Source organism: Haemorhous mexicanus, assembly GCF_027477595.1.
Source record: "Haemorhous mexicanus isolate bHaeMex1 chromosome 32 unlocalized genomic scaffold, bHaeMex1.pri SUPER_32_unloc_1, whole genome shotgun sequence".
Taxonomy (NCBI): Eukaryota; Metazoa; Chordata; class Aves; order Passeriformes; family Fringillidae; genus Haemorhous; species Haemorhous mexicanus.
Genome location: NW_026775982.1, coordinates 115,001 through 142,849, shown reverse-complemented (window position 1 = coordinate 142,849; position 27,849 = coordinate 115,001). Strand labels below are relative to the sequence as shown.

General features: G+C 56.2%; 4 protein-coding genes across 7 annotated transcripts in view; 2 read left to right on the top strand and 2 right to left on the bottom strand.

Annotated features, from left to right (window-relative positions):
- Nucleotides 1–1,690: 1,690 nt before the first annotated feature.
- ZNF692 (zinc finger protein 692) lies at nucleotides 1,691–8,789 on the top strand. 4 transcript variants are annotated; one of them, XM_059837317.1, is made up of 12 exons: nucleotides 1,691–1,804; nucleotides 2,395–2,579; nucleotides 2,671–2,702; nucleotides 3,045–3,413; nucleotides 3,618–3,666; nucleotides 3,782–3,931; nucleotides 4,405–4,533; nucleotides 6,727–6,780; nucleotides 7,012–7,090; nucleotides 7,184–7,298; nucleotides 7,670–7,769; nucleotides 8,175–8,789. In XM_059837317.1, the coding sequence occupies exons 1-12, from the start codon at nucleotides 1,781–1,783 to the stop codon at nucleotides 8,536–8,538; spliced, it is 1,650 nt and encodes a 549-aa protein (XP_059693300.1). In that variant the 5' UTR covers nucleotides 1,691–1,780; the 3' UTR covers nucleotides 8,539–8,789. The 4 variants fall into 4 exon arrangements, with proteins under 4 accessions (XP_059693300.1, XP_059693299.1, XP_059693301.1 ...); XM_059837316.1 differs by having other exon boundaries at nucleotides 1,748–1,804; nucleotides 2,347–2,579; XM_059837315.1 differs by lacking the exon at nucleotides 1,691–1,804 and having other exon boundaries at nucleotides 2,155–2,579.
- A 422-nt stretch (nucleotides 8,790–9,211) lies between these two features.
- LOC132322643 (E3 ubiquitin-protein ligase TRIM7-like) lies at nucleotides 9,212–15,484 on the bottom strand. The gene is made up of 7 exons (XM_059837326.1): nucleotides 14,817–15,484; nucleotides 13,021–13,107; nucleotides 12,589–12,816; nucleotides 12,194–12,216; nucleotides 11,972–12,087; nucleotides 11,665–11,697; nucleotides 9,212–10,611 (listed from the first exon to the last, which is right to left on the bottom strand). Exons 1-7 carry the CDS (start codon nucleotides 15,321–15,323, stop codon nucleotides 10,085–10,087), a joined length of 1,521 nt encoding a protein of 506 aa, XP_059693309.1. The 5' UTR covers nucleotides 15,324–15,484; the 3' UTR covers nucleotides 9,212–10,084.
- Nucleotides 15,485–18,402: 2,918 nt separating this feature from the next.
- LOC132322644 (zinc finger protein CKR1-like) lies at nucleotides 18,403–21,485 on the bottom strand. The gene is made up of 3 exons (XM_059837327.1): nucleotides 21,172–21,485; nucleotides 20,622–20,757; nucleotides 18,403–20,112 (listed from the first exon to the last, which is right to left on the bottom strand). Exons 2-3 carry the CDS (start codon nucleotides 20,707–20,709, stop codon nucleotides 18,812–18,814), a joined length of 1,389 nt encoding a protein of 462 aa, XP_059693310.1. The 5' UTR covers nucleotides 20,710–20,757; nucleotides 21,172–21,485; the 3' UTR covers nucleotides 18,403–18,811.
- A 3,132-nt stretch (nucleotides 21,486–24,617) lies between these two features.
- IL4I1 (interleukin 4 induced 1) overlaps nucleotides 24,618–27,849 on the top strand; it is a 4,906-nt gene continuing 1,674 nt past the window's right edge. Inside the window, exons 1-4 of the mRNA XM_059837325.1 lie at nucleotides 24,618–24,764; nucleotides 26,409–26,623; nucleotides 27,151–27,263; nucleotides 27,438–27,639. Of these exons, the coding sequence (XP_059693308.1) occupies nucleotides 24,752–24,764; nucleotides 26,409–26,623; nucleotides 27,151–27,263; nucleotides 27,438–27,639 (543 nt within the window). The 5' untranslated portion in view covers nucleotides 24,618–24,751. The remainder of the gene's footprint in view (nucleotides 24,765–26,408; nucleotides 26,624–27,150; nucleotides 27,264–27,437; nucleotides 27,640–27,849) is intronic.

Genomic DNA, 27,849 nt, shown 5'->3' with positions numbered 1-27,849 from the left:
ATACCTAAAAATAGCCTCAGAATACATTAAAAATACCCTACTTTTATAAAGCCTTTAAAACACCCCTAAAAATCCCCAAAGAACCTTTAAAAAAATCCCTAAAGAGTCCTCAAAGAGCTCTAAGAACGCCCGTAAAGTCTTTAAAATGCCCTGATAAGACCCTAAAAGAAGCCCTAAAAAATTCCCTCAAAAACCTTAGAAATACTCTAGTCCTAAAAAAGTCCTCCATATACCCTCAATACTCCTCAAAAAGGCCTAAAAACTTTTAAGTAGTCCTAAAAAAGCCACAAGAATACCCCAAAACACCCCTAAAAAATCTAATTAGTAGTAAGACAGCCCTTAAAACACCCTAAAAAATTCTTTTAAAAGCCCTAAAGGCATCCTAAACATTCCCAGAGGTTTCCTAAAAAACACCTGCAAAAAACCCCTAAAATATCCTTAAAAATCCCTGAAAAAAAAACTAAAAAAACTGCTCAACCCCTACCTGTAACTCTGTAGCCTCCAAACATCATCCCTCCCTTTTAATTGGGGTAACAGCCTGCAGCTGCTGGGAGGGTTCTGGGGCGGTCCCACCATTAGGGTTGCACCTGTACTCTAACCCTACCTGGTTCCCTGTGTCCTTTGCACCCCTACCCCTCAGTGTGAACTCTCCACCTGTCAAGGCCCCTCCCATTTGCCCCTCAGCCCACGATGTCTGTGTGTCACCCCAAGCCCTCTGATATTGTCCCTTGGCCCCCTGACCTCCACCCTGCACTCTCCACCTGGGTAGGGGTGGTTCTTAGGGTGAGCTTAGGTGTGGTGTGAGGGCTGGTTCACCTGTCCCCCTCAAGGACCCCCAATTTGCCCCTCAAGGCACCCCCTGCCCCTCAGCCTCTTTGTGTCATCCTCAAGTTCCCCACTGCAGCCCCTCAGCGTCTCCGTGCCACCCTGGAGCCCCCCTTGGCTCCTAAAGGCCCCTTGTGCCTCTCAGCTGCCCCCATGTCACCCTGCAGCCCCCTCCCCTCAGCCCCCAGCCCCTGGTGACACCCTGCAGCCCCCTCCCCTCAGCCCCCAGCCCCTGGTGACACCCTGCAGCCCCCTCCCCTCAGCCCCCAGCCCCTGGTGACACCCTGCAGCCCCCTCCCCTCAGCCCCCAGCCCCTGGTGACACCCTGCAGCCCCCTCCCCTCAGCCCCCAGCCCCTGGTGACACCCTGCAGCCCCCTCCCCTCAGCCCCCAGCCCCTGGTGACACCCTGCAGCCCCCTCCCCTCAGCCCCCAGCCCCTGGTGACACCCTGCAGCCCCCTCCCCTCCTGCAGGGAGTCACAGGAGGGTGGTGGGGGGAGAGAGGGATGAGGCAGGGGCAGGATGGGGAGGGGTGAAGGGTGGAGTGAGGATTTTATTATCATTCCATTCCTTTCCTTGATACCCTTCTGATGAAATCCTTTCTTCTATTATTTTAGTATAGTTTTAGTATATAATTTTCTTTTAATATAATACATATCATAAAATAATAAATCACCCTTATCTCTTCCCTCGTCCTGGGACCCCTGCGAACACCGCCACACCCCTGTGTGCCCCCGTGCCCCTCCGCGTCCCTCTCCTGTCTCGCCCCATCCCCATCCGCATGCGCCCGGACTACATCTCCCAGCGGCCCCCGCGACTCCCGCGCACGCGTGGCGGGGCGGGGGCGGTGCCTCCGCCATCTTTGCTGCGGCCCATGAGCGGCGTGAGCGGGGCGGGGGTGGGCCCGGCGGCTCTTAAAGGGGGCACGGCCCGGGGTGGGGCCCTCTCGGCGCGGGATGGAGCCCGGAGCGGCGCAGGAGGTTCGCGGATGGCGGAGAGGGCGGCGGGAGCGCGATGGAGTCGCGAACATTCCCCGCTCCGCCCGTCTCCGTTCTCCTGCCGGCCGATCCGCTTTAAGGCTCGGCGGCAGGAACGGGCGGGGATGGACGGGGGAGGGGGGGGGGGGGGGGGGGACCGGGGAAAACGGCGAAGGGGGCGGGGCTTAAATTGGGCTGTGCTTAAACGGGGCGTGGCTAACAGGGTCGAGGCCCTGGCGGACGTTGAATGGGCGGGGCCAAGGCGAGGGGCGAGGCCTCGGGAGGTGGAGCTTGGGGCAGTGCCCGCCCCCCCTTCTTGTGACCCCCCCCAACATGTCCCCAGGCCATCTCCCGTGTGTCCCGTCCCCCTCCCACCCCCCCAAAACCCCACTGTGGAGCCAGGAACCCCAGCTCCTCACCCAACCCCCTCATGATGCCACCCCAGGACTGCCCACCCGTCTGTGCCCATGTCCCCTTCCCATGTGTCACCCCCAGACTCTCGTATGAAGCCGTGCCACCCCAAACTCCCCACCCGACCCCTCCAGGCTCGGAGCAGCCCCGTGTCCCCCCCTGACGCCCCCGTGTGCCCCCAGCCCGCGGCCCGCGGGGGTCGCCCCCAGGCCCCCGAGTGCGCGCGGCGCCAGAAGCGCCGGGAGCTGGACGCGCGGCGCAGCAAGTGCCGCATCCGCATCGGGGGGCACCTGGAGCGCTGGTGCCGCCTCAAGGAGCAGCTCGGATTCGCCCTGCACTCCCAGCTGGCCCAGTTCCTCCTCGACAGGTCAGCGGGGGGGGCTCAAAACGCATTAAAACCCGCCTCTGATGGGAAAAATCCTGGTTTTCTGCTTGCTCACCTCTGTTTTCCCGTGCAGGTACAGCTCGCATGGCTGCACCTGGAGCACAGGTAGGTGCTTCCCTCCCCATTCCGTGTTGGCATCCAGTGGTTTGGGTCTGTTAGAGGTTCGTGGTGGAGAGGGAGGATTCCTCTTGGGTTGGGTGCTGGAGGAGCACCTGGAGCTGCTCTTGGGTTTGCTCACCCTGCCGAGCACTAGGCAAATCCTCCCTGTGTTCCCTGCTTTTGGCATCCCCTTTGGGAAGCTCCTTTTTGGGAAGCTGTTTGACAGTTCCTCTTAAGAAGGAGAACCCCAAGAGCCTGAGGAAGCTGGAGAGGGCCTTGCAGGTGTCCCACCAACCCCCCAAAACACCATTTTGAGGCTGTTTTTCACAGATTTCTTTGCTTTCCCAGGAGAGCCGGAGCGGCTCCAGCCGGCTGCCCTGCAGCGCCTGGTTGTGCTGTCCCACGGCCACGGCCAGGAGTGCGGCTTTGTGCCGGACATCCAGCTGCCTGCTGCGGGCAGCACAGCAGCCCCGCTGGTCTGGGAGTGTGTGGCTGGGCACCGCTTCTCCTGGGGCGGCTCTGGGGTCCCCAAGAGCCCCTCCTGTGACCCGCTGAAGGCAGCCCAGGGATGTGGCCCCTCCCCGGGCGCTGGGCGCCGACGTTCGCTCCGCAGGGCCACGCTGGGCTCCAAGGCTGGAGCAGAGGGAACAGCCAGGTCACCCCGTGGTGATGGGGATCGGGGCCAGGAGATGGGACATGGTGGTGATGGTGGCACAGGTGAGCTCCTCCAGGTCACCTTTCTGCCCTCAGCTCCCCTTGACTGCCCACCTTCAGCCCCGCTCCCAATTCTAGGGTAGTTCCAGTTCCACCATCCCAGTAGGATATGCCCCAACCCCTGACATTTCCAATGCCCATATCCTTCCCAACTCTCCATCTTCCTCACCTCTCCCAGCCCTTCCTCACCACCCTGTCCCCTTCCAGCCCCCCAGGTGCCCCTGGAACCGGAGCCTGTGGCGGCAGCTGGCGAGAGGTGAGTGGTGGCACCCACAAGCATCCCCTGGTGAGGCCAATGGTTTCATTTGGCCCTGTCTGAGCCATCCCTGTGTCCCCAGCGCTGGCCAACACGACTGTCTGTTGTTGTCCAGGTCATTGTCCAGCAGCTCCATCCCAGGGGACGATGCAGAGCCAGGAGTGGAGCCCCGAGAGGAAGAGGAGGATGAGGACTTTGCCAAGGGTGATGACCTGGCCTACACAGATGACCTGCGTGATGAGAACTATCACCCATCCCTGGACAGGTGGGAGAGCTGTGAGGGGGCCTGCAGGGACAGGGACCACTCCGTGGTGCCCCTGACACCATCCCAGTCCAGACCAGCACTGCACTGGAGGGGTTTCAGGCCTCACGTCTGTGCCACGTGCTTGTCCTGCTGCAGCTGTCCTGGCAGAGCAGGGAGGAGCTGGGAATAGTGTCCGTGTGGTGTTGAAATAAGGGGTTTGTGGGTCAAAGGGCACAGAATTTTGGAGAGGCATCTTCATCATGTCTCACCTGGGGGGGAGTCTTCACCATGTCCAGCTGGTGTCCAGCTGTGTCCAACCATGTCGTACCATATCTGTGTCCAACCCACGTCCTGCCATGTCTAACCACGTCTAATCCATGACCAACCCATGTCTAACCATGTCCAACCAACTCATTTCCTACCACATCCAACCCACAGCTCGCCCCATCAAGCCCCCAGCCCCCCTCAGCCACCCCTCTCTGTGCCCCCGACAGCGACTCAGAGCCACAGCGACGCCAGAGCCAGCCCAAGGCTCGCAGGAAGCCCATCAAGGAGGAGCAGCCCCTGCTGGAGCAGCCCCTGCCCAGCCCTGGCCCCTTGGAGGAGAGGAGTGGACGGGTCAGGTGAGTCACGGCGGCCACAGAGGTGAAGGGATGAGGGGAGGGGGTCAGAGCCATCATCTTGTGTGGCAGTGTTCACAGGGGTCTCAGGACATGAGACATGGAGAATTTGACTGCATGTTTCAGAAGGCTGATCTACTATTTTATGATATATATTATAAGAAAATGATATGTTAAAAGTATACTAAAAGAACAGAAAGAAAGGATTTTATTAGAAGGTTAGCAAGGAATGGAAAGGAGTGATAATAAAATCTTGCGACTGACAGCTAGACTGTGATTGGCCATTAATTAAAAACAATTCCATGAGACTGATCAAAGATGCCCCTGTTGCATTCCACAGCAGCAGATAATTATTGTTTACATTTCTGAGGCTCCTCAGCTTCTCAGGAGAAAAGATCTTAGCAAAAGGATTTTTCATAAAATACGTCCGTGACAATCTTGGGATTGTGCTGCTGGCCTTGGGACAAGAGCTCTGTGTCCCCAAGGGGGGGTTTCAACCCTCCCCATGATGCTGCTGACTGCAGGGCAGAGCTGTTTCTTGGTTTCCTTGGGTGTTGAGTGAGCAAATGGGGGTCTGGCTCACAAACATCGCTGCAGGGGCTTCATGAGCCTGGTGTCACCCACCCTGTCCCTTGTGGGGCCTGTCCAGGGTGCTCAGGGAACAAGGAGAGGCAGCCAAAGCTGGGGCTGCCATGGAAGGGGACAAAGACCCCTTGAACCAGACCTGTGGTAGGCATGAAGCCTCCACCAGACTGGAGATGGAGCAGCCCAAAATCCATCAATCCCACCACAGTCTCCTCCAGTGATGGATCCACGGCTCCTCCAGCAGTTCTCCTCTCCAGGCACACAAAATTCAATGTTTAAGCTAAAAAAGCTTAAATCAGCCCTCAGGGCCTCACTGGGGCTTTGCACAAGCATTAAAGGGACGTTTGGTTGGGGCTTGGTCTGTGCACGGCCTCAGATCCAACACACCTCCCCCGGATGGATTTTCTCACACTTCTGGCACAATAGGGGGTAACATCCCCCTTTTTCCTGGAATCAGCCACAGCTCCTCCATCTGTCCCGTCCCAGGCACTTCCCCAGGTGAGTGCTGCTCCCTCACAGCTTTGATTGATCCCTTTGGATGCCCTTTTTTGGATGCTGAATGCCCTCCCCTCTCCCAGCAGCTCCAGAACCACCCCAGATGCAGCTGGAAGAGGGACCACCCTTCCTGGAGACCCCATCCCAGTGAAGGTAATGCTGGAATTTGCTCTTCCCCTCTCCCTGCCATCGCTGGGCACGCAGATCCCAGGCTCCCAAATCCAATGTGAGGGTAGAAAAGTCTCTGTTTGATCTGGGCCATTCTTTTCGGGGTCAAAAGTGAATTAAATGTGAGGGTTTTCCTGGTGTTCCTCGGGTTCTGCCTGATTTCCGTCCCAAATCTCATGGTCTAGCCCTCCCAAATATGTCCAAAGTTTTATCTGCAGGCTGGTAGCTTTTCTGAGGCACCAGTGGGGCTTGCAGCTCTCTGCCCTCTCCCAAAGCCAAGCCTAAGCTTCAGGTCAACCCTTTTTGGGCTGAGCTTGGTGACACAGATCATATTTTTAATCTTTTGGTTAATTTCCGCCCCCCCCCCCTCTTTTGTCACAGCAAGTTGAAAATGGGAGAAAAAATCCTGGCTTATGAGCAAAGCTGGACCTTCCAGATGTCAAGGGGGTTCTCCTCTTCTCCCTTGCCCAGGTAAAGTCACCCTGAGCTGATAAAACCTGTTCTCAAGAGATTTGGGACCAGCCCCAGGCTGAATCCATGCTTGAGCACTGGCATCTCTCACCATCCCATTATTTCTCCTCCCCAAACCCCACTTTAATCCACTTTTAATGGATCTTTCCTTAATTCCAGGGTGACAGCCAGGAATAGCTGCTGTTTCCAGGGAGCTATGGATGAATTATAGATCAAACCAGGCTGGGAGCCAATTTCAGTGTCCTGGGACGCGTCCAAACCATGTTAAAAGGGTTTTGTAACAAGCAATAAAGAATTTATTTTAATGCCTGAAATGTGTTTGTTCTAGCGTGTCCTGCTGTCCATGGGGTGGAAATGGGAGGAATGCTGGTCCTGAGGATGATTTAATGTGGGATTTCCTCGGGAATCTTAGCTCTGGGCCTGGGGACAGTGAGGGAACACCAGGGCCTGGCTCAACATGGCTCTTTCCTCTTGCAGGCAGCCACGGGCAAGCGACAAGGACGTGGCTCAGATCGGCCCCAAGAGGATCAGGTACCTGGAAGGAGGAGGGAAGGGGCCAGGGAAGCTCCCAGGCATTCCCAGGAAGAGCAAGACAGGCAGGAGGCTCTGAAAGGGGTTTTATTGCTTCATTTTAGATTTCACGGGTGGGAAAAAGGGAAGGTGGGTGAGGAGGAGGGAGCTGGGGGCAGATCCATATTCCAAAGCTTTTCCAACCCTCCTCCTCCTTCCTGATCACGATTTTTCCCGTGTTTTCTCTATCAGGAAGGCAGCAAAGCGTGAGATCCTCCTGTGTGACTTCGAAGGCTGTGGCAAAATCTTCTCCAACCGCCAGTACCTGAACGTGAGTGCCTGCAAAGACCAAGGCTTTCTGGGGAGCCCGGGTGGGGTGGCCTGGAGCTGGAACTGGGAGCTGACAGGTTTGCTCCCCTGGCAGCACCACCAGAAGTATCAGCACGTGCACCAGAAAACCTTCACCTGCTCTGAGCCCACCTGTGGGAAATCCTTCAACTTCAAGAAACACCTGAAGGAACACGAGAAGCTGCACAGTGGTGAGAGGGGCATCTCCAAGGGAATCCCACCTCCCTGGTGTAATCCAGGTGTAATCCAGAATTACACATCCTCCTGTAGGAGTTACAACTCCCCTGTATGAATGGTGGCCCCTCTCACAGGGCTCACACTTCCACCCACTGTGTGGACTCTACCTGCTCCCATCGGATTCACACCTCCTGTGCCCCCTTCCCCACCCATTCCCAAACTCCCATCCCTGGGAGCTATCACTGCTGCCCGTTGCTTCCAGAATCTTTCCCTCATCCTCTCCATTCCCATGCTGGGAAGTCTCCCTGCTCCCAGAGCACATCCTGAGGGCCCTGAAGGTTTTTCCAGGCTGGATCAGCCCTGATCCCTTTTCTTTTCCTCCCAGACAAGCGGGATTACATCTGTGAGTTCTGTGCACGCTCCTTCCGCACCAGCAGCAATTTGATCATCCACCGACGGATCCACACCGGGGAGAAGCCACTCCAGTAAGTCCCAGTCCCACTTCCAACTTGCCAGTAAGGGACAGTCCCATCCCTGCCCCTCCAGTAAGTCCCAGTCCCATTCCTGCAGCTCTGCTCAGCCTCGGAGTCTCTTGCCACCCTTTTCAACCCAAAATCAGCTCCTCCAGCCAAAAGACAGGCTGAGATTCGTCCCGAGGTTTCTGCCCTTGGAGCTGGCTGTGTCCAGACCCAGCAGCTCCAGGCTCAGCTCCGGGGCAGTGCTTAAGCAGGCACAGCTTAATGAGCTGGAACAGAACGAAGGACAACTCCTGTCCAAGGCATTCATGCCAGGAGGGCACTGGAGCTTCAACCCAGGGCACATTCCAGCCCCGAGCATGGTAGGGCTGGTTCTCCCTGGGCTTTCCTTACTCCTGCTGCAATCTCCCCCAGGTGTGAGATCTGTGGCTTCACGTGCCGCCAGAAAGCCTCCCTGAACTGGCACATGAGGAAACACGACGCTGACTCCTTCTACCAGTTCCCGTGTGATGTCTGTGGGAAGAGGTTTGAGAAGCGGGACAACGTCACTGCCCACAAGAGCAAGAGCCACCCCGGGGGGCTTGGGGGTCTCCCCCAGCCTGAGGGGACCCAGCAGCACCCGCAGCCCCCCGGGCCCTTGGAGCCTCTGGAGCTGCTGGGGGCTGTCCTGGGGACCGGGGGGGACACAGGGAGGACCCCACTGGAGTACGGGGTGGGGGGTGTTGGGGGGGATCCAGGCACACCCCAAGGGCAGGGGATGGGTGAGGGGGTGTCCTAGAGGGCTCATCCCCCAGTTTGGGGGCTGGAGCAAAATCTGGGACAATGCTGGACCCTTCAGGTGCCAAAAATACATGGTAGAGGCAAAGTTGGGGGAAATCCCAGTTTTTCAGCCAAATCCTAGATGAAATCCCAAATTTTCAGCCAAATCCCTGGGACAAATCCCTTTTTTTTTTGCCAAATCCCAGCTTCCTTGAACCCAGCAGTATTGCCACAAGTGGATCCTCAGTAAAGACTTATTTTGGGTAAAAATGGGATTTGGTGTCATATTTTTATGGAAAAAAGATAGGAAAGTGTTATTTGGGTGGTTTGGACACAGGAAAATGGGTTGGAGAGAGGGTGGAGACACCAAACACCCGGGAACTTGGGACCCAAACTGGGATGAGAGGGAGGTCCCAGTGAGTCTGTGCTGCCAAACTGGGATGGGTGGGAGCTCCCAGTCCTTAAAACTTCATTTAAAAACTCTGATTTAAACCAGCATTTGAACTTAATGATACTTAGAAGCTCCAAGCTGGGACCATTTAGTGAATTCCAAGTGCCCCCAAAACCCCTGGGTGCTCTACCCCAGCAAGCTGGGGACAAGGACATGTCTCTGTCTCCATGCCCTCCTGAGCAGCAGCAGCTTTGCCTCCTCTCCCAGCACCAAAACCCCCCAAATTATCGTGTTTTAGAGCTTTTTTTTTGCACAGCAACTTTTATTTCCCCACTAACAGTGACAGGGCAAAGGACACGAACAGCAGCAGGGGGAAGGGCACAAGGGGAGCGGGCAAGATCACACCTGGAACACAGAACCCCCCAAGCCCCCCAGCCCCAGTTTGGGGTGACCCCAAACATCCACATCCCCTTGCTGTGATCCTGGCACTCCAGGGGCTCAGAATTTAGGGGGAGCAAAGGGGAGATGGGGGAGATGAGAAGGGGAATGGGGGGGACAGTGGGGGAGATGAAGAGGCGGAGAGGGACATCGGGGGGCGATGGGGGCTGGGAGGGAAATGGGGGGCAATGGAGGGGATGGGGACATGAGGAGGGGGGAAAATGGGGGGCAGTAGAGAAGAGAGGGGGATCACTCAGCGACAGCAGGGTGGGCTTGGCCCTTTCCCCAGGGGGGATGGGACGGGATGAGACAGGACGGGATGGGTGAAGATGACTTGCAAAGCAACGGTGTCCACACTGCGAGGGACGAGACCCCTCCTCTCCACACAGCATTTTAGGGGGGAGGGGGCACACAAAGCTTTGGCTACTATTCGAAGTAGGATGGGATCAGCCTCTCCCTGTTCCACGGGGCTCCAACTCCAAAGAAAAACACAAATTGAACTATACAGGGGTGTTTAACCAGCAACAGGGAGAGGGTGCTCAAGTAGCTCCCCCCTCATCAACCAACACCCCTGAGGAAGATTTTGAGGGTAAAGACTCCAAACTTTGAACTGCAACAGGAAAAAAAAAATCCCCCCTGAACAGCCAAGGGTAGGATTTGGGGCGTTTTGCTCGGAAGCAAAGGAAAACCTAAGGATGGCAGGGGAGAGGGGACACCACCAGCGAGCGGGGCGGGCTCAGTTGCAGAGGGACAGCGAGGAGCCCACGTAAAAGAGCCAGAAAAAGGGGAAGATCCTCTCGGAGAAGGCGGCGGTGAAGGTGAAGATGGGAGCCATGTTGTCGGCGTTGTAGAACGCCACCCAGCCGCCCTCGTAGTCCAGGTACACCCCGATCTTGCGCGGCCGCTCGCACAGCGACAGCGGCGTCTCGGGAGAGGTGAACGCCTGGTACTGATCCCAATTCTTGCCCTTCCAGTTGAGCCCCACCGCCCAGATGCCCTCCTCGGGGGCGAAGTCGACCTTCTCCTTGCGGCGCACGGACTCGCGGGCGGCGCCCAGCACCCAGCTCTCGCCGTCTCCCACCTCCACCTCCCAGTAGTGGCGGCCGGCGGAGAAGCCCTCGGCGGCCAGGACGCAGAAGGCGTAGTCGAAGCGCTTGGGGTGGGCCGGCAGCTCCTGGGGGGCCCCGCGCAGCCGCACGCTCCGCTTGTCCTCCGACAGCACCAGGTAGGGGTTGGCCGTGTCGGGGTCCAGGGAGAGCTCGCCTGCAGGGGAAATGGGAGGGGGTTACCTGCTGTGCTCATCCCTCTGGCTGTCCTGGACTGCCAAGAGCCCTGCCAGGGGGCTCAGAGACCCTGGCACACAGCCCAAGATGTTTGTAGTTTTGATTATGACCCACAGAGCAAATTACCAGCCTTATATGAAGATCTGCAAGCCACGACAGTTTAAGCAGAATGACAGTGAATTTATCATGGGGTGAAAAAATAGATTTTTGGGGTTTTTAGAGTGGGAGTTCAGGGGGCAAGATGGAGGGATCTGGGCGTGTCCAGCCTCTCTCCTTCTTGGCCTGCATCTTCTGCTGTGATGGTGGCACTTTTGGATTGGTTTAGAGTAGAAGCTCACCGTCTAACATAGGTGATAGGTATTGGCAAGTAATTGTAAATATTGTACACATAGCTTTTAGCACACAAAGATAACACCGCCCTGGGGCAGGCAGAGTGCCTCTGACTGTCTTGCTGAGAGGACCTCGGCTGGACAGGAGAAAAAAGTTTATAGATAAGATCCAATAAACAACCTTGAGACTGAGAAATGAAGAGCTCTGACTCTTTCTCGGAGCGCCAGGCTGAGAAAAGAGACTTTCCACCTCATCTCGGGGTCACTCTGACCATCCAGAGATCCCGAGAAGCTGTGGGGTTGGTGGGGCTGGCTCGGGGGCTGTGTGCCAAACCCACGAGGTGAGTCACCTGTGGAATCAATCCCATTTGAGCCCTGGTTTGTGTCCCAAACCCAACACAGATGAGTCACCTCTGGGATCATTGTCCCACCTGTATGGGGACTGAATGATTGTCTGTGCCCCAAACCAGAGGGGAAGGACCCAGGTGAGCCACCTGTAGCATCCTGAAGAGCCCACAGAGAAGCCAAGCCCAGCAATTCCAGCCTTAACCCTTGGAAAAGGGAGGTTAGACCCACCATAACCCCCAGTCCTGGCAAATCCCCACATGATCTCCTGGAAAAGAGAAGTCACAGCCTCAAATCCCAGCCAATTCCATGCAAACCCCTCGAAGAGAAAGGTGTTATCCCAATCCTGATGGCCTCACCTGTGTCATTCTCCAGCTCAAAGCGCAGGTTTTCTGTGGGAAGAGAAGGAAGGAGGTGAGTCCCCAGCACTGCCCAAGCCATGGGAATGATCCCTATTCCACACTTCCACACTCAAATCCCAGGGAAATCACTTTTCCACCTCTTCCCTGGGATGAGCCAATGCCCAAACAACCCAGAGCTCTCCCAGCCAGCCCAGAGGGGAACAGGAGCCCGGCTCCATCCCAGCCCTGATTTTGGTGGAGTTCCATGTGGGATTCTGGCTGGGAAAGCAGTGTTTTTTTCCAGGAAGGCTCTCATCAGGCTCACCCTTGAATTCCAGCAGCACTTCCTTGAGCACTGCGCTCTTCTGGGAAAAACTCTTCAGCTTCTTCTCCAGCTCGGAAAAGCCAGGCTCAGGCTTGAGGAACATCCAGCTCTCCAGGCTGCAGAGACACGGGAGTCAGGGACCCAAAACCAAGGAACTCCCCCTGGGAAGGGTGGAAATACCAGCTCCAGCTCAGAGCCCCCAAATTCACCCAGTTCACTCACCTGCTGCCAGCCGGGACGACACCCTGGAAGGGAAAGAAAACCCAAGGAATTTGTTAGGATCAGCATCTCTCCTAGCTCAGGGATCTCAAAATCCTCCCCAGAAACTGGGAGGATCCCACGAAGGGACTTTTGTTCCCATAAAGATATTTTGTATCTATAAATGGAATTTTTCACCCCACTAATAGAAGTTTTTCCTCCAGCAAATTTATTTCCCCAATAAATAAATAAATAAATAAATATTCTGACCCATAAATGGAAATTCCTGCCTACATAAATGGAACCTACAGGACTTTTTTGTCCCCATCAACGGAACTTTCATCCCCATAAATAGGTTTTGTCCCTCTAATCAGGATCTTTTTGCCCAGCACACAGGAAGACACGTAACGGAGTCCCACCTCGCCAGGTGTGCTCCCTGTCCCACTGTCCCCGCCCTGCTCTGCCAGGAGCTTGTCCAGCTGGGCAATGTCCTCGGCCAGCCGGGCCACGCTCTCGTCCCTGCGGCGCCCAATGTCCCTCTCCAGCTCCTCCAGCCGGGAGAGCAGCAGCTGCTCCTTCTCCTCCAGGAACGCCCGCAGCTCCTTGCACTCAGCCACGATCTTCTGCCTCTCCACCTCCGTCTGCTTCTGCAATTCCACAGGGAACACCCCTGTGAGGGCAGCTCCCGCCGTGGGCAGCCGTGGAGCTCAGGGAGCCACCCCAGGGGAGAGAACCTCTGGGGGCTGGGATTGCCATGGGGAAGGGGAACCCACCAGGTGGGACCCAACTTCCAGAGCCAGGGAATCCCCAGGTGAGGCTGAACCCTCCCGGATGGGGCTCCCAGCACTCACCAGCAGCTCCTCACTCTGCCGCTCCCGCTCAGCCTTGGCCTCCTCACGCCCTTTCCTCAGGGAGCTCAGGTGCTCCTGGGGCACCTCCTGAAAGCATAACAACAGATCCCTTGGGAATTCTTCCCGTGGGCCATCAGCAGGGAAGGGCTGCTGCCACCAAACTTCACCCCAACCAGCCCAAAAAACTGAAAAAAAAAAAGTCAATTAATTTTATCTGCCTGTGAGGAAACAAATGCCCTGGTCCCACCCCCATCCTCCTCCCAGGATTACCTCCCATATTCCCCCTCCTCAAGGTGCCCCAAAATTGGGTTGGACCCCCCCCTACAAGAGGAGGAACTGCTGCCTCCAAACTGCTCATTAAATTATTAATTATAAATTAATTAAACTCATCCTTATTTAAGTAGTTTGACCTCCACGGAGGGCGGAGAAGCCCCAGCAATACCCTGCAAACAGCAGCTGGCCCTGGGGGCAAATGAATCTACTTATTTTATAATTAAAACCCTAAATACAAGGATTTTGACTGTTAAGAGCCAGAAGTTGCTGCCTTTGGAATTTAAGCATGAGATTAAAGCAAGTATCAGGGGAAAAAAAGAGAAGGGAGGATCTCAGCAACAACCGATTATCAAACGCTCATAAAAGTAGGTTAAACAGAGGGTAAAAATCCCGAGGGAGTAACCTGGATCTACCTAAGGACGTTTGTGTCCTGAAAAGAAAAAAGGGCAAAATCCCAGATTTGGGGCGGGGGGACAGCCCGAGCGTCCCCGGAAGAGGACGCACGGCAGTTCCGGGACAAAACCCCCTCTAAAAGGATTTAATAACCACAATAATTAATATGTGATGTGGTGGTTAACGATCCCACAATCCCCCCGCCTGATCCCCTGAGACCGTGCTGGTGCCACCCTCCTCCTGCTGCCGCTGCGCAGCGACATCGGCTCCGTCCGGCATCTTGGATCCCTCTGGATCCCGGAATTCCGAGGCCTGCCCACCCACATCGAGCCTTTCCCCTCTTGCAGCTGCAGATTAATCCCCGCTGTGATCACGACAGGCCCCATATCGCGACACAGGGGAGCCCCAGCGCTGTCGGGGGGGCTCCGTTTTCGCTCTGCGTCACTCCCTCGGGATGGGGGGTGGGGACAGGCGGCTCCGGGGGGAGCCCAGCGCCACTTCCAGCCTGATCCCCCCCGATCGGGATCAGCCCGGCGGGATTCAATAACGCCCCGCTCCCAGGCTCCAGCTCGGTCCTGGATTTCGGGGGGCTGGTGGGATTTTGCACGATCATCCCCGCGCTGAGGGGGGGACGCCCCCGGGACACCCCGTTCCCAGTACGGTCCCAGTCCAACCCATACGGACCTCGCACCCGCGTCCCGGGGTGTCCGTGTTTTGGGGTGATGCGGGTTCTTCTGCGCCCCCAGTTCTGGAAGCAGCGCCCAGCTGGGGAGGGTATCCCCCGGGGGATCCACACAGGCAGGAGGGGCCCTTACTGCACCCCACACGTGGGGAGGACTGGGGGCTCATTTATGTACTCCCGGTGGAACTGGGGATTCCCAAAGGAGGAGGGGCACCCCCACCTCGTGAGATCTCCTTGGGGTGTTCCCCCGCTTACTGCATCCCCCGTTTCTTCCAGCACCTCAAAAAAGACCCGGGAGGGGTCCTGACTGCCCCCCAACACCCCGAGGGGACTCGCAGTGCTCTGCCCTCCGGGGAAGGGCTCCCGATACCCCGCGTCCCCCCGGGAGGGGAATCCTCTCCTCCCTCCGAGCCAGGCGTTGCGCGGCTGGGGGGTTCCCGGCACTGACCTCCGCGGCGTGGGCCGCCTCCTCGGCGGGAAGCACCGTGTGGGCGCGGTGCTCGCGGGACAGGTGACACACGACACACACGGCCCGCCGGTCCTGCACGCAGTAAAGCCGCAGCGGCTCCCCGTGCCGCGGGCAGCGCGGCGGCCCCGGCGGGCCGGACGGGGCGGCCGCGGGCAGCGGCGGCGCGGGCGGCCCCGGAGGCGGCTCAGCGGGGCCCGGCGGCAGCCCCAGCTGGCGGACGATGTGCACGATGTTGCCGAGGGAGCGGTTGGGGCGGAAGAGACGCTGCGGCACCGGCTCGCGGCACTGCGGGCAGCAGAGGCGCCGCGCCGAGTCCTCCCAGCACTGGGTCACGCAGGCGCGGCAGAAGTTGTGCCCGCACTCGGCCACCAGCACCGGGTCGTTGAAGTACTCCAGGCACACCGGGCACGTCAGCTCGTCCTGCAGGCTCCGCGCGGCGCTGCAGGGCGCGGGCGGCGCGGCGGGGGGCGCGGGCGGCGCCTCCATGGCGGCCGCGGTGCCGGTGGCGGCCCTGAGCCCGGTGGTGGCTCCGAGGCCGGTGGCGGTGCCGGTCGTGGCGCCGGTGCCCACAGCGAGTCCCCAAACTCAACGGGTCCCCTCCGCACGGCTCCGCCGCCCAACAGACGGTTGAGGGGCGGTGCCACGCCTGCGCCGGGGAAAGGGGCGGGGTTACGCCTGCGCAGGATGGCAAAACGGGCGTGGCTTGCACTGTATGTAATGAGGTGGGCGCGGTCAGTGCGCTCCTGGTATATAACGGACGCGGGCAGGGGGCGTGGTGTTGGGTGGGGGTGTGGTTGCGCTTGCGCAGAAAGAGAGGGCGCTGCTGTGCGCGGGTCGCGTGGAGCGGCGGGGGGGCGATGGCCGTGAGGGCCCACAGCAGCGGCCTGGGGGCGGCTGAGGGGTCTGGCGGTCCCTGAGGGGTTTGGCAGTCCCTACAAGGTTTGAGGAGGGGTTTGGGGGTCCCTACAGGATTTGAGGAGGGGTTTGGGTATCCCTACAGGATTTGAGGAGGGGTTTGGGGGTCCCTACAGGATTTGAGGAGGGGTTTGGGGGTTCCTACAAGGTTTGAGGAGGGGTATCGGGGTCCCTACAGGATTCGAGGGGGTATCAAGGTCCCTACAAGGTTTGAGGAGGGGTTTGGGGGTCCCTACAGGATTTGAGGAGGGGTTTGGGGGTTCCTACAAGGTTTGAGGAGGGGTATCGGGGTCCCTACAGGATTTGAGGAGGGGTATCGGGATCTATGGGGCACTGGGAAAGAGCAGGGGTCCCCTACAGGCTGCTCACACAGGGGGGCTCCCTATGGGGTGGAGGTTGCATATCACTTCCAATAGGTGTGGGATATAGGCGTCTACAGAATATTTTGGAGGTCCATTACTGTGCGGTTTGGGGGCTGCGTTGCGGTTTGTTTGGGGACCCTATGGAATTATGGTGGGTGCATCAGGGTGTATAGGATGGCTTGGGGTATTCCTGTAGGATTAAGGAGGTTTACTGGGGTGGATAGGGTTTTTTTGGGGTCACTGCAGGGTTGAGGGTCGCTGTAGGGTGCTGGGAGGGTAGCAGTCCCTATAGGTTTTAGGATCATCCCAGATCCCTGAGAGTAGGGCAGGACATGCAGAGGGCCCTATGGTTGTTTTGGGGATTTCTGTAGGATCTTGGGGACTTCTGGCATGAGGGGATGAGAGTGGAGGGTTTTCTTTTCACAGCATCACCTTCTCTGCCCTTTGTCTCTGACAAGCGTTAGAAATCCGCTCCAGGAAGCTGAATTCAGGGGACAATTATTAAAAACCTCCACACGTACAAAAACAACCCCAAAACCACCATCAGCCCTTTCCTGGAGGATTTAGGGATTTTTATATCCCTGCAGGGACCAATCCCTCCTCCATGAGACAGATGCAGAGCACAACAGCACCATTTTCCTGCTTTTCTTTACATTTCCTCACTGTCCTTGATGAGATTGGCTTCGGGGAGGTAACATTTTGTCACCGTACGGTCGGGAACGGGAATAAATTGGGGTTGAAAATGTTTAATTCGGGGTCAGAGCGGAGCTGCCCTCTTCCGAAATGGCGGCCTCGCCTTCAGGCAGGGCGCGAGGGAAAATGGCCGCGGCCTCGCGCTCCCCATTGCCGCCCGCGCAGCCCGGCTCAAGATGGCGCCCGCGGCCTGACGGCCCGGCCGCCATCTTGGGTGAGGGCAGCCGGGCCCTCAGGGCCCCGTCGCGGGGCAAGGCCTGCGGAGCGGGCCCGAGGAGAAAACGACGTTTTGGCTCTGATTTGCGGTAAAATCTTGGATTGCTCGCTTTAAACATTTAATTGCATTGTTTCTGCCCCCGAAAATGAGGTTTTGTTGGGCTTAGGAAGGAGGACGTGATCACAGAACTCAGTCAAGACGTTCCTTTCTATGAGCAGTTCTGAGGATGCAAAATAAGGCAATAACGCCAAATTCCCCAAGTGTTGCTGTGATGTTTCTTAGGAACTGCTTTTATTGTGTATCCAGGTCCTCAGAAAGGATTTCCAAGGTGTTATTAGAGGAAAAAAAACTATTTATGACCATGTTTGTTATTCATCATTCAGGGTTCACCTGCCCCTCTGGAGACTCATCCTGGCTAGGAGAATCTCAGTTTATTTTATTTTATTTTATTTTATTTTATTTTATTTTATTTTATTTTATTTTATTTTATTTTATTTTATTTTATTTCCAAGTTGAAGCTCCTCATTCTCTTGCCACAGTTTGATTTGATTGCCCTGCACTGCACAGTGCTGCCTGTGGCTACATAATGATGATAATGATAATGATGATATTATTAATAATAATAATAATAGCAATAATAAGCTTTTTCTCCCCTGAGCTAAGTGGTTTTGTTTTTTTTAATTTCCACCCAGACCCGAAGCTCTTGCCACCAGAGGGCCTCAGCTATTGTGCAAAGCCCTTTTCTGCCTTTTCCCCCACCTCCCTCCCCTCTTCTCTTTCCTTTTCCTTTTCCTTTTCCTTTTCCTTTCCCTTTCCCTTTCCCTTTCCCTTTTCTCCTTCTTTTCTTTTCGCCTTCCTTCCGCCACTTCCTTCCTTCCTTCCGGTTTTTTTGGGAAAAATAAAGGGGCAGGGGAGTGGGGCGGGCTTTGCCGACAGCACCTCCCGAGCTGGACCTGCTGGTAACGGGGAGATTCAGGTTGGGATGTGGAAAAAAAGGCAGAAAAATCATAAAATGGCTTGTTTTTCCCCATCCCTGTCCTTCTCTCCTCCATCCTCCCCTCAGGGTCTGGGATTTTCCTCCCTCCAGTCCCAGGGAAGGGGAAAATGATAAAAAAATCCCAACACACCCCCCCACCCCAAAATCCACCTCTGCTGGGGGTGTACAAAGGGACAGGTTGGGATGCATTAAGGTGGGAATGCTGGAGAAGCCAGGCCAGGTCTCTTGGGCTTGGAGTGACAATTAATAAAGGAGAAGGCAGTTGAGCCAAAAAGCAAAACCCCTCTGTCTGTGTCGGCATGGTTTTGTCTCTGGGGAAGAGGAAAGTGCTTGTGCCTGGAGCAGGGAAAGCATCGGGGGGAGCACAAAGAGACGCGGATGTCCGTGAGGCGCGGGGCTCCCGCTTTATTCCTGCCCTGTGCCAGCGCCTCCTGCTCACCCTGAGCACCTTGCCCCCTCCATCCCCTTCTCCCACCCGCTGGCAGCACAACACCACCGGATTTTCGTATCAGAACCAGCCTCGTTCCCCCACCCTTCCCTGGTGGAGCCGAGCACTGCTTCCTTTGGGAACAGGCTCCTTCTCCCCCAGGCTGTCCCTTTGCTGGGGTCTGGATTGCAGCAGGTGCAAATATCCACCCGTCGCTGTGGGGAGGCACCAGGGCAGATAAATCCCACCCTGTGCCACAGCAGAGCACCCCTGTCAGCCACCCAGTGCCCTTCAAGTGTCACTTGGTGTCCAAGACAAGCTTCCCTCAGCTGTCTCTCCACATCCCTCGCACCGAGGGGTGTCTTAGTCCTTAGGGCTCCTCGCCGCTGCGGGCTCCAGGCGTGTCCCCAGCGAGGAGCCGTGTCCTGGCGAGGGCCCCGCAGCCTTGGGGAGGTGGCTGCGGCGGTGCTTGCTGAGATGCGACCCCTGGCTGAACCCCTCGCCGCACTCGGGGCACTTGAAGGGCTTCTCCCCCGTGTGCACGCGGCGGTGCCGCTCCAGGTGCGACGCCCAGGCAAAGCCCTTCCCGCAGTCGTCGCAGGTGTAGCTCTTGTGCGCGGCGTGGCTGCGCTGGTGCACCAGGAACAGGGGCGCTTCCCCGAAGCGCTTCCCGCAGTCGCCGCACTTGTAGGGCCGCTCCGGCGAGTGGGTCTTGCGGTGCTGCAGCAGGTGCGCCTTCTGCGTGAAGCGCTCGCCGCAGCTGCTGCAGGGGAAGGGCCGCTCGCCCGTGTGCACGCGCCGGTGCCGCTCCAGGTGCGAGGCCCACACGAAGCCCTTCCCGCAGTCGCCGCAGCGGTGCAAGTGCTCCCGGCCGTGGCACCGCTGGTGCCGCGCCAGCGCCGGCCCCGTCCGGAACAGCTTCCCGCAGTCCCCGCAGCGCAGGGGCCTCCTACCCAGGTGCGTGCGGCGGTGCCGCGCCAGGTCAGAGCTCTGGCAGAAGGTCTTCCCGCAGGCCGGGCAGCGGTGCGGCCGCTCGCCCGCGTGGCTGCGGCGGTGCTTGGCCAGGTGCGAGCCCTGGCTGAAGGCCTCGCCGCACTCAGCGCACCCGAAGGGCTTCTCGCCGGTGTGCACGCGCCGGTGCCGCTCCAGGTGCGAGGCCCACACGAAGCCCTTCCCGCAGTCGTCGCACTTGTGGGGTTTGTCGGCGGCGTGGCCGCGGCCGTGGGCTGCCAGCTCGGCGGCGGCGGCGAAGCGCTTCCCGCAGTGGCCGCACTTGTGCGGGCGGTCGCCGGCGTGGGTGCGGCGGTGCTGCCGCAGGTGCGAGCTCTGGCTGTAGGTCTCGCCGCACTCGGGGCAGCCGAAGGGCCGCTCGCCCGTGTGCACCCGCCGGTGCCGCTCCAGGTGCGAGGCCCACGGGAAGCTCTTGCCGCAGTCGGCGCAGCCGAACGGCCGCTCCCGGGCCGCTCCTTTCCCACGCAGGGGTTTGGCACGGCCCGCTTTGGGGAGCGGGGTGGGTTTGGGGGGCACGGCCTTGTCTGGGCGCCTCGCCTTGCGCCGGTTGGAGCCCAGGGGCTTCTCCCTCTCCAGGCTGTGGGATGAGTGCCCAGCACTGCTCTCCGGTGCTCCTTTCTCCACTGCTTTTTCACTCACCAGCCCCTGAGCTGCTGGGAAAAGGGAGAAGCAGGAAAAGATGAAAGCGTGAGGAGCAGGATTTAAAATAATGGGAGTAGCAACAGGATTCTCCTTAAAAATTTTGCTTTTTCACTTATCAGCTCCTGAGGTGCTGGGAAACAGGAGAAGGAAGAAAAGGTAAGGACGTGGCCCTGATTGGAGGAGGAGTAGGATTAAAAACAATACAGCAACAACAAGATTCCCCCTAAAATCTTGTTCTCCCAGAGAGGAGGAAGAGAGACACAACACGGACCTGATCCCAGTTTGAACTGGAAACGTGGAGATGCCAAGGGCACTCCCGTGCCAGAATTTTCAGTTTAAATTAGGAGAGATCAATAACATTTTCCTGAAGAAAAATAATTAAGGAGAGGGGTGGGGCTTGGGGAAATCCCCCTGGAAACTTGCCCAGATCCCTCCGCCCCTCTTCCCAAACTGCTTTGCTTGGAGCAAGGAAAGGATGGGGGGACGTACAAGAAGGAAAGGATTTTTGGGGTATCCTTACCCAGGGACATGAGGGTCTCATAGCTCTCGTGCATCACGTCGAGGTACAGAGCCTTCTGCCGCGGATCCAGCAGCACCCAGGGCTCCATGGCAGGGGGAACGATGCAGGTTCCTCCCTCGGGGCTCCCCAAAATCCCCTGCGGGGAGGAGAAACCCTTTGAATTCAAGGAATTCCCCACACAGAGCTCCCTGCTCGAGATTTCACGCTTTTCCTGTGGTCACCTCGAGCAATGCCGGCTTTTCACAGTCCCTCCATCCAGGACTAATCTGAGCGGGGCAGGAGGGTCCCTGCTTCGCCCCCGCCGTTCTGGCAGACCCCATCCCGCAGCATCCTCCTCTTCCTCCCAGTTCCCCCGTCCCCTGGAACCAGCGGCGGGGCCCTGGGGGCTGCATCCAGGAGCATCCCCATCGCGGCGGGGCCCAGGGCTCCCTCTCCATCCCGCCTGTCCCTTGTCCCCTCCCCAAAGGCGCCGCTGCTGCCGGGAGCGGCCCCCGCTGCCGCTTCCAGCCCTGCCGGCAGCCGAATCCCTGCCGCTCCTCCGCCCCGTTACCTGCTTTCGTTGCCGGCTTCCGCAGGGCTTTTCCTTGTGGGAAGCGTCCTCCGTTGGCACGGAGGGCGGGGGCGATGCCCAGAGCCCCCCGAGCCCCCCGAGCCTCCCCCAGCAGGACACAAAGGAGGCGATGCCGAGCGCGGCTCCGGAAGCCCGAGCGGGTATCCGGGAGGGAGAGGGGAGCGGCTGAGCCGCCGCTCGGCTGAGCCAGAGCCCTCTAGAGGTGACCCCATCCCAAACCCATCCCCAGAGCTCCCGCAGACCCTCTGGGGCCGCGGGAACACGCGGGAGCGCTGCCCCGCTTGCTCCTTCCACCCGCGCTGTCCCCCAGGCTGGTGCCCAGAGGGTTTGGGGACTGTGAAAAACACCAATCACTTGTTTTACAACAGCCTGTTGCATATTCATACACTTCATGCATGATGCATAAATTCCATTCAAACACAGGATTCGGCCTGGTCATCGTCAACTTCTTCCTCCTAATCCTAACAGCGCCTTCGAGGCGGGAAGAAGTTCATTCCTTCTGATAAGGGAGCAATAAATTCTTTTTCTCCGAAAGATTGAGGTGTCCTGTGGCTGCTATCTCGCTGCAAGTCCTTTCTTTAAAAAAAATACCCTACATAGCACAGTTTCTATTTTAACAATTTTTATAACCTAAAACTATATTTAACACACTACTGAAGACAATTAATACAGCATTACTTTCTAACACAACACATATAATATTCATTTTAATATTTGCGAAAAGCCAATCATAAAATACGCATTTTTCACAGGGACCCTGCTGGAAGCTCTGCCGGGGTGGCAGAAGCAGGGATGGATCGTTTGTTGGGGAGGGTTTCGCTGGGTTCCCCCCCAGGTGAGAGAGGGGACGCTGCTGGTTCCCAGTCAGCAGCAGGCAGGAAGAAATTCATGTTTTCCACCTGGAAAAAGAGCCCTGATGGTGTTTTCATGGTGAAAACAAGTGGGTTTTCTCCCCTCAGAGCTCCAGGTGAGCTGCTTATCACAACCCCAGGAATAAACACTCCTCCCTGGGAGGAGGAGTTCATTTCTTGCATTTATTTCTCGCACTATGCCCCCAGTTCCAAAAGTGTTGCCTCAGAGTGGCACGAGTGCGTGCAGCAGGGAATCCTCTGGGCGAGCAGGAAGCGAAGGACAAGAAAATGCTTTGAAAGGGCATCTTTCCTCACCAGGAGCTGCCCACACCTCTCCAACCTGTGCCTGCCGGCCCAGAGACTCATTAAGGCTAATTATCTCATTAATAAATCCACGCAGGGTTTTCCCTCCTGGTGCTTTTCATGAGCTCAGTCCTTCTTCACCTCCACAGGGAAACGCTCCCAGGTGAGCGCCCTCCTCCATTCCAGGTGCCCTCCAGCACGCTCATGATGTCCCACACAAGGTGTGGAATGAATCCCCGCTCTTTTTTCTCTCTTTCCATTAAGAAAAGCCAACCTTAAATCCAGAAAAGAGCAATTTGGAAAGAAATCCCCATCCCTTCTCCCAGCCTCTGGTTCCCTGCCTTGTGATGCAGCTGGTGCCAGGCGGAAATTCACCTTCCCATAACCTTCAGGGGTTGAGCAGATGGCAGCAGGAAGATGGGAGGGACAGCTTTTGCAACTGGTGGATTGTTGATGCCCAGAAAATAAGTCCCCATCATTGAGATTGATCCCGAAGCAACTTGCTGGGACTTGCGTTAATCCAGGTTTTATCAGGACAATGAAAACCAGCTGCCTTCCCTCCAGACTCCCTGCTCCTCCTGGGAACGTGCATCTGGGCCAGTTTCACTGTGCAGCTCCCAAATCTGTCAGGATTTGTTTTTCCAGATGGAGAAAATGTGTGGTTTTGGGAGTTCGGTGTTGACACCTCACGGAGGAACAACCAGCGAACCACAAATCATAAAACATAAAACCAGACCCAAACCAAGAGGGTTTTTTCCCCAAAAAAATGATACTTTTACCTTTTTCCAATCCAGCAGATGGATTTTCCTAAATGGAGACATGCTCCAAGAAAAAAAAAAAAAAAAAATCAAGAAATTCAAGAAAAACCTTCAGTCCTTTAGTTTTTCTCAGAAGAAAACTTCCCAAAGGTGTTTGTCACCCAATTTTAACCAAGACAGTGCAGTGACACCTATTTGGAAGGAGTCAAGAAACCATCAAGGACCCCAAAAAAACATCCTATGGCTCCCAGGACTGCATCATTCCATCGTGAACCTCCCCAGCCTGGGGAGGTACCCCCTAAATCTGAGCACATATAATCTCAAAGACAAATCATCTCGTGATAGAGTTGTTTGGGACACCAGTTAAAACTGCAGCCATCACTTCAGCAGCCCTGAACCTACAGCTCAACCAGACTGTGACCACCACCCTGCCCCAAAGGGACCAGGCTGCACTCTGACTCTGTGGTTTGAAGCCAATTTTCTGTATTCATTGCATTTATTGTGATTTTTCTATTACATTGTAGCTATGACTCAAAATCTCTCACAAGGGATTGGTGCGGGGTTGATTTCTCCTGCTTCACACCAGCACAACCAGGAGCATGGCGTTGGGAATCCTGCAGGAGCCCCAAAAATATCCCCACACACCACCAAAAGGCCAAACTCTGGGCAAGCCCCACGTCCTGAGGGGGGGATCCCTTGAACACAGCACCACAAGCCCCCAGCTTCCATTCCACAATTCCAGCTGAACTGGGAGATCCCATCAATGCAGTCTGCAAAGAGCCTCGACAGGAATCTCCAAAATGCTCCCTAAATTTTGTTTGGCTGAATGTTCCTTCATCCTGAGATGTTTTATGACCGTATTTAGTGAAACCTCTCAGTTTTGTGGTGACTGAACAGGGTAAAGCTTGGTGAGGGCTCCGAGCAGGAGCTCCCAGTCCAAGAATGAAGAGATGGTTCCTCAGATGAGTTCAGGGTGCTTTGGCAAGTCCAAGGTCTCCACTCTGGAAAAACACTGGTCTCATTTCTGGAAAAATACCCAGTTTTTGCCATTTCACCCAAGTTCTGGGTGATCTTTGAGGTCTCCTTCCCACCCAAACAATTCTTCATCTCCTCTGTTGTAATGGAGGCAAGATCAAGCCAAAACTATCAACCCCTGGGAGCATCCAGTAGATGAATTTTCCCCAGAAATGCTCATTTTCATCCCTGAAATCATATTTTGAATGCCAGCTCAAGGTCTCCCCGGGCTTCAGGAGGATGCCCGTGGTGGTTGAGCAGATTTCAGCCGTCTTTGTGCAACACCAGGAAAGAGCCCCAAACCTGATTGTTCCCTTCTGGGAAATTGCTGCCTCTGGTGGAGCCGGGTGCGGTCACCCTGTCAGGGCAAACGTGATACACCCCAAAACATGCAGTGGACAGCTGACTCCAGTGAGTAAAGGGGGAAAAGCCCAGCAGAGGAAACTGACTCTGCTCAGTTTCTGCTTCCCCTTCTGATGACAAATCACACTTCACTCCCTTCCGCGTTGCACTGATTGGCAGAGGGTTTTTGGAAGCACCAGGTTGTTTCTTTTTTTATTTTTTTCTCCCTCTTAAACTGGGGTATAAAATGAATTCCAATCTCAGCAGAGGATTCATCTTCCTCCTGGAGCGATGACTGGGGCTGGTGAGTGACTCATCCCCTCAATCCTGAGATCTCAGTGGGCTTTTCCCTGGATTTCTTTCATCTTTGTTGGCTGGGTTTGGTGTTTTGGTTCCGTCTCTTTGCCACCTCCCCGGAGCACAACCACAAACCACAAACCTCCCCTTTTCCAGCTGGACTGTTCCATGGTCACCTGGAGCTCCAGAGACCCTGGGCAGGGGGAGACCTCCCTTCAAATCTGAGGTGTGGGGTGATCTTGATTTTTCAGGGAACACTGACAACGAGCTCAGAATCTCTGCGGGCCATCCTGCAGGATGCCTCCATGCTCCCAGTTGGTGGTTTCTCCACATCTTCCCCAAAAAACACCTGATGGGAGGTGGAGATCCAGCTGACACCTCCAAGGGCTGGTCCCAGGATATCTGCTCTGATCTCCAAACAGGATCTCCCAAATGGTCCGTGGGTTTTTTCCAGCCCAGGGCAGGTCAATCCAACCTTCTCCTGCTATCAGCAGGATTTCTGCAGCAGATTCTTCCTGAGTATTTTTCACACTTGTGGTTGGTGTCTGGATCAGCTCCAGGAGCTGTTCAAACACCTGCCTCAGGTGTTGGATGGTAAAGGCTCCAAGGTGGATTTCTGGCAGATCCACCCCAGATCTGTGGCAGATCCAGAAAAACCCACAACTCCCAGGGATTCTCCAGCAGTGAGAACTACCCAGAGTAGGGTTTCCAAAGCTTTTTGGTTTTTTCCTGGAAGAAAATTGGAAACACTCAGGAGAAGGAAAAGAAAACAAAAGTTGCTCTTTAGTTATTTTGAAAAACAGAAACCAAAACTAGGAAAACCCCAAGGCAGGGGGGCAGGGGGGGACGGGGGACAGGATGGGACAGAGTGTGGTTCTCAGCCCAAATTCTCTTTCACTGTGAAAATGTTAAATAACATTGAGTCTGTTTTGGTGGAAATGGTCATTTTGGGTCTGTTTGCTGCTCCCTGTGGGCATCTCAAAGACACAATAATTTTAAAGGAGAGGATTTTAAATTGGGAGGGATTTTTTAAAGGAAGGATTTTTAGAGGAGGGAATTTTGAAGGAGAGTAAAATTCTCTTCTCTAAAATTAGGTAGAAAAATTTTAATTAGGGAATTTTAAAGAAGATAAATCCCCTCTCTCTTCATCCCTCCAATTCATCCACTTTTCTGTGAAATTTTATCTCCAGCTCTCCTGTCTGTTCAAGTCTCCATCAGATCCATCTGCCCAATCCTGTCTTTTCCCTCCACCCTTAACATAAAAACTCCCCAAATTACCCAAGTATGGGAAAGGTCACTGGGAACAACGAGGTGCCTCGATTCTTTGCACATGAGTGACACTAATTACTGTTCTTGAAAGCTTTGGAGCTTATTCTAAGAAGGTCAAAGTCATTCTGGCAACTCACCACAACAGCTGTACGAGCAGAACATGAGTATGGAGAGCTAAGAAATCATCTGTGGGCTGATTTCTCTTAGAAAACGGGAATCACCCTCACTGGCATCTCCTGACACCTTCCAGGGTGGACCTGCGGGGGCCAGGGATTTCACAGCCAGCCCAGTTCCTCTTTTTAGGTCTGGGATGCCGACATCCTTGGAGCCAGTTTGTGCCAAGGCCGCGTTGTTGCCTTCCCTTCTCTTCTCCCCTCCCCAGCCCTCTTCCAGATCCTCCTGCTGGCGGGCCTGCTGAGCGCCAAGCGGTTCCCGTGCTTTCCCGAGTACTGTCTCCATGACCAGGACTACCAGGAGCTGCTGCAGATCGTCCAGGGTGGGCTGGAGCCCGCGGCCCGCCCGGCGCACGTGGTGGTGGTGGGCGCGGGCATCGGCGGGCTGACGGCGGCCAAGCTGCTCCGCGACGCTGGCCACAAGGTGGGAATTCCACATGGCTCCCCCAGGCTCAATTCCCTCCTCCAGAGGTCTTCCAGGGAAAGGGAAATGCCGTGGTTCAGCCACTGAAGGAAGGGAAGGGGATTTGTCTCCAGTAAGTTCCCCTGACATTGGTTCCTGTGAATCAAACGAGTCCTTTGCCTTCTGTCTTTAGGGCAGCGGAGGTTCCAGGGGTTTCCAAACCATCCCAAGGCACCCATGAGTCTCAAAGAGGGTTTGCAAGGCATGGAGGGACAGATTGGTGCTGCTTTCAGGGCCCTGTTTGAGCCTGAACCACCAGGAGAACCTTCTCACCAGAGCGGGTGTCCAAACGCAACCCAGGAATTGGGAAATGAGAAAATGCCCCGTAGGCAGAGGAGGTGTCAACAGAGAAGGGTTTGGATCTACAGGTGCTTCATTTGCCACCTGAAGGGGATCTGCCCCACCTTCTGGACCTGGTTTTGGGGGAGTTTCACTTCAAACAAGCCATTCTTTCCCAAACACTTCCCATCTCCACCCAATCTTTCTAGGTTACCATTCTGGAAAGGAGCAGCTGGGTCGGGGGGCGGATCCGGACGTACCGGCCCGAGGGACAGGACTGGTACGTGGAGCTGGGAGCCATGCGCCTGCCGGGCAAGCACAGGTGAGGGCGTGTCCACCCCGTGGCCAGGTGAGGGACCAGCCCAATCTGGGGGGCGAATCATGCCCGGTACTTCCCCAGAGTTCAGCATCTGTGCCGAGGGGACAAAGTGCTTTGGTGGCAGAGCTGGGGGGTTGGCGGTTGGCTCTTGGCGCCATCACTCTGCTCTTTTTCCAGGCTGGTCCGTGAATTCATCCGCCAGTTCAACCTGAAGCTGAACCCTTTCATCCAGAGCGACAACAACACCTGGTACTTCCTGAAGGGCGCTCGGGTCAGGGCTGAGGAGGTCAACAGGAACCCCGACATCCTGAATTACACGCTGAAGCCGTCGGAGCGGGGCAAGAGCCCCGTCCAGCTGTACCGGGAGGTCCTGAGCAAGGTACAAGGTTTTCCCATGGTGTCCCCTCACCTGAGCGATGAGATGAGTTGGAGAAGACTTGGCCATAAACTGGGGGAGAACAGGGTCCTTTTGGAGTCAAAAGCAGAGAGGCTCCTTCAGAAACAAGAACAGATGGTTGCAAAACCCCTCTTTGTCCGTAAGAAATCCTTTGGAAGGAGTCCACCGGGACTTGGATGAGCAGAAAATGCC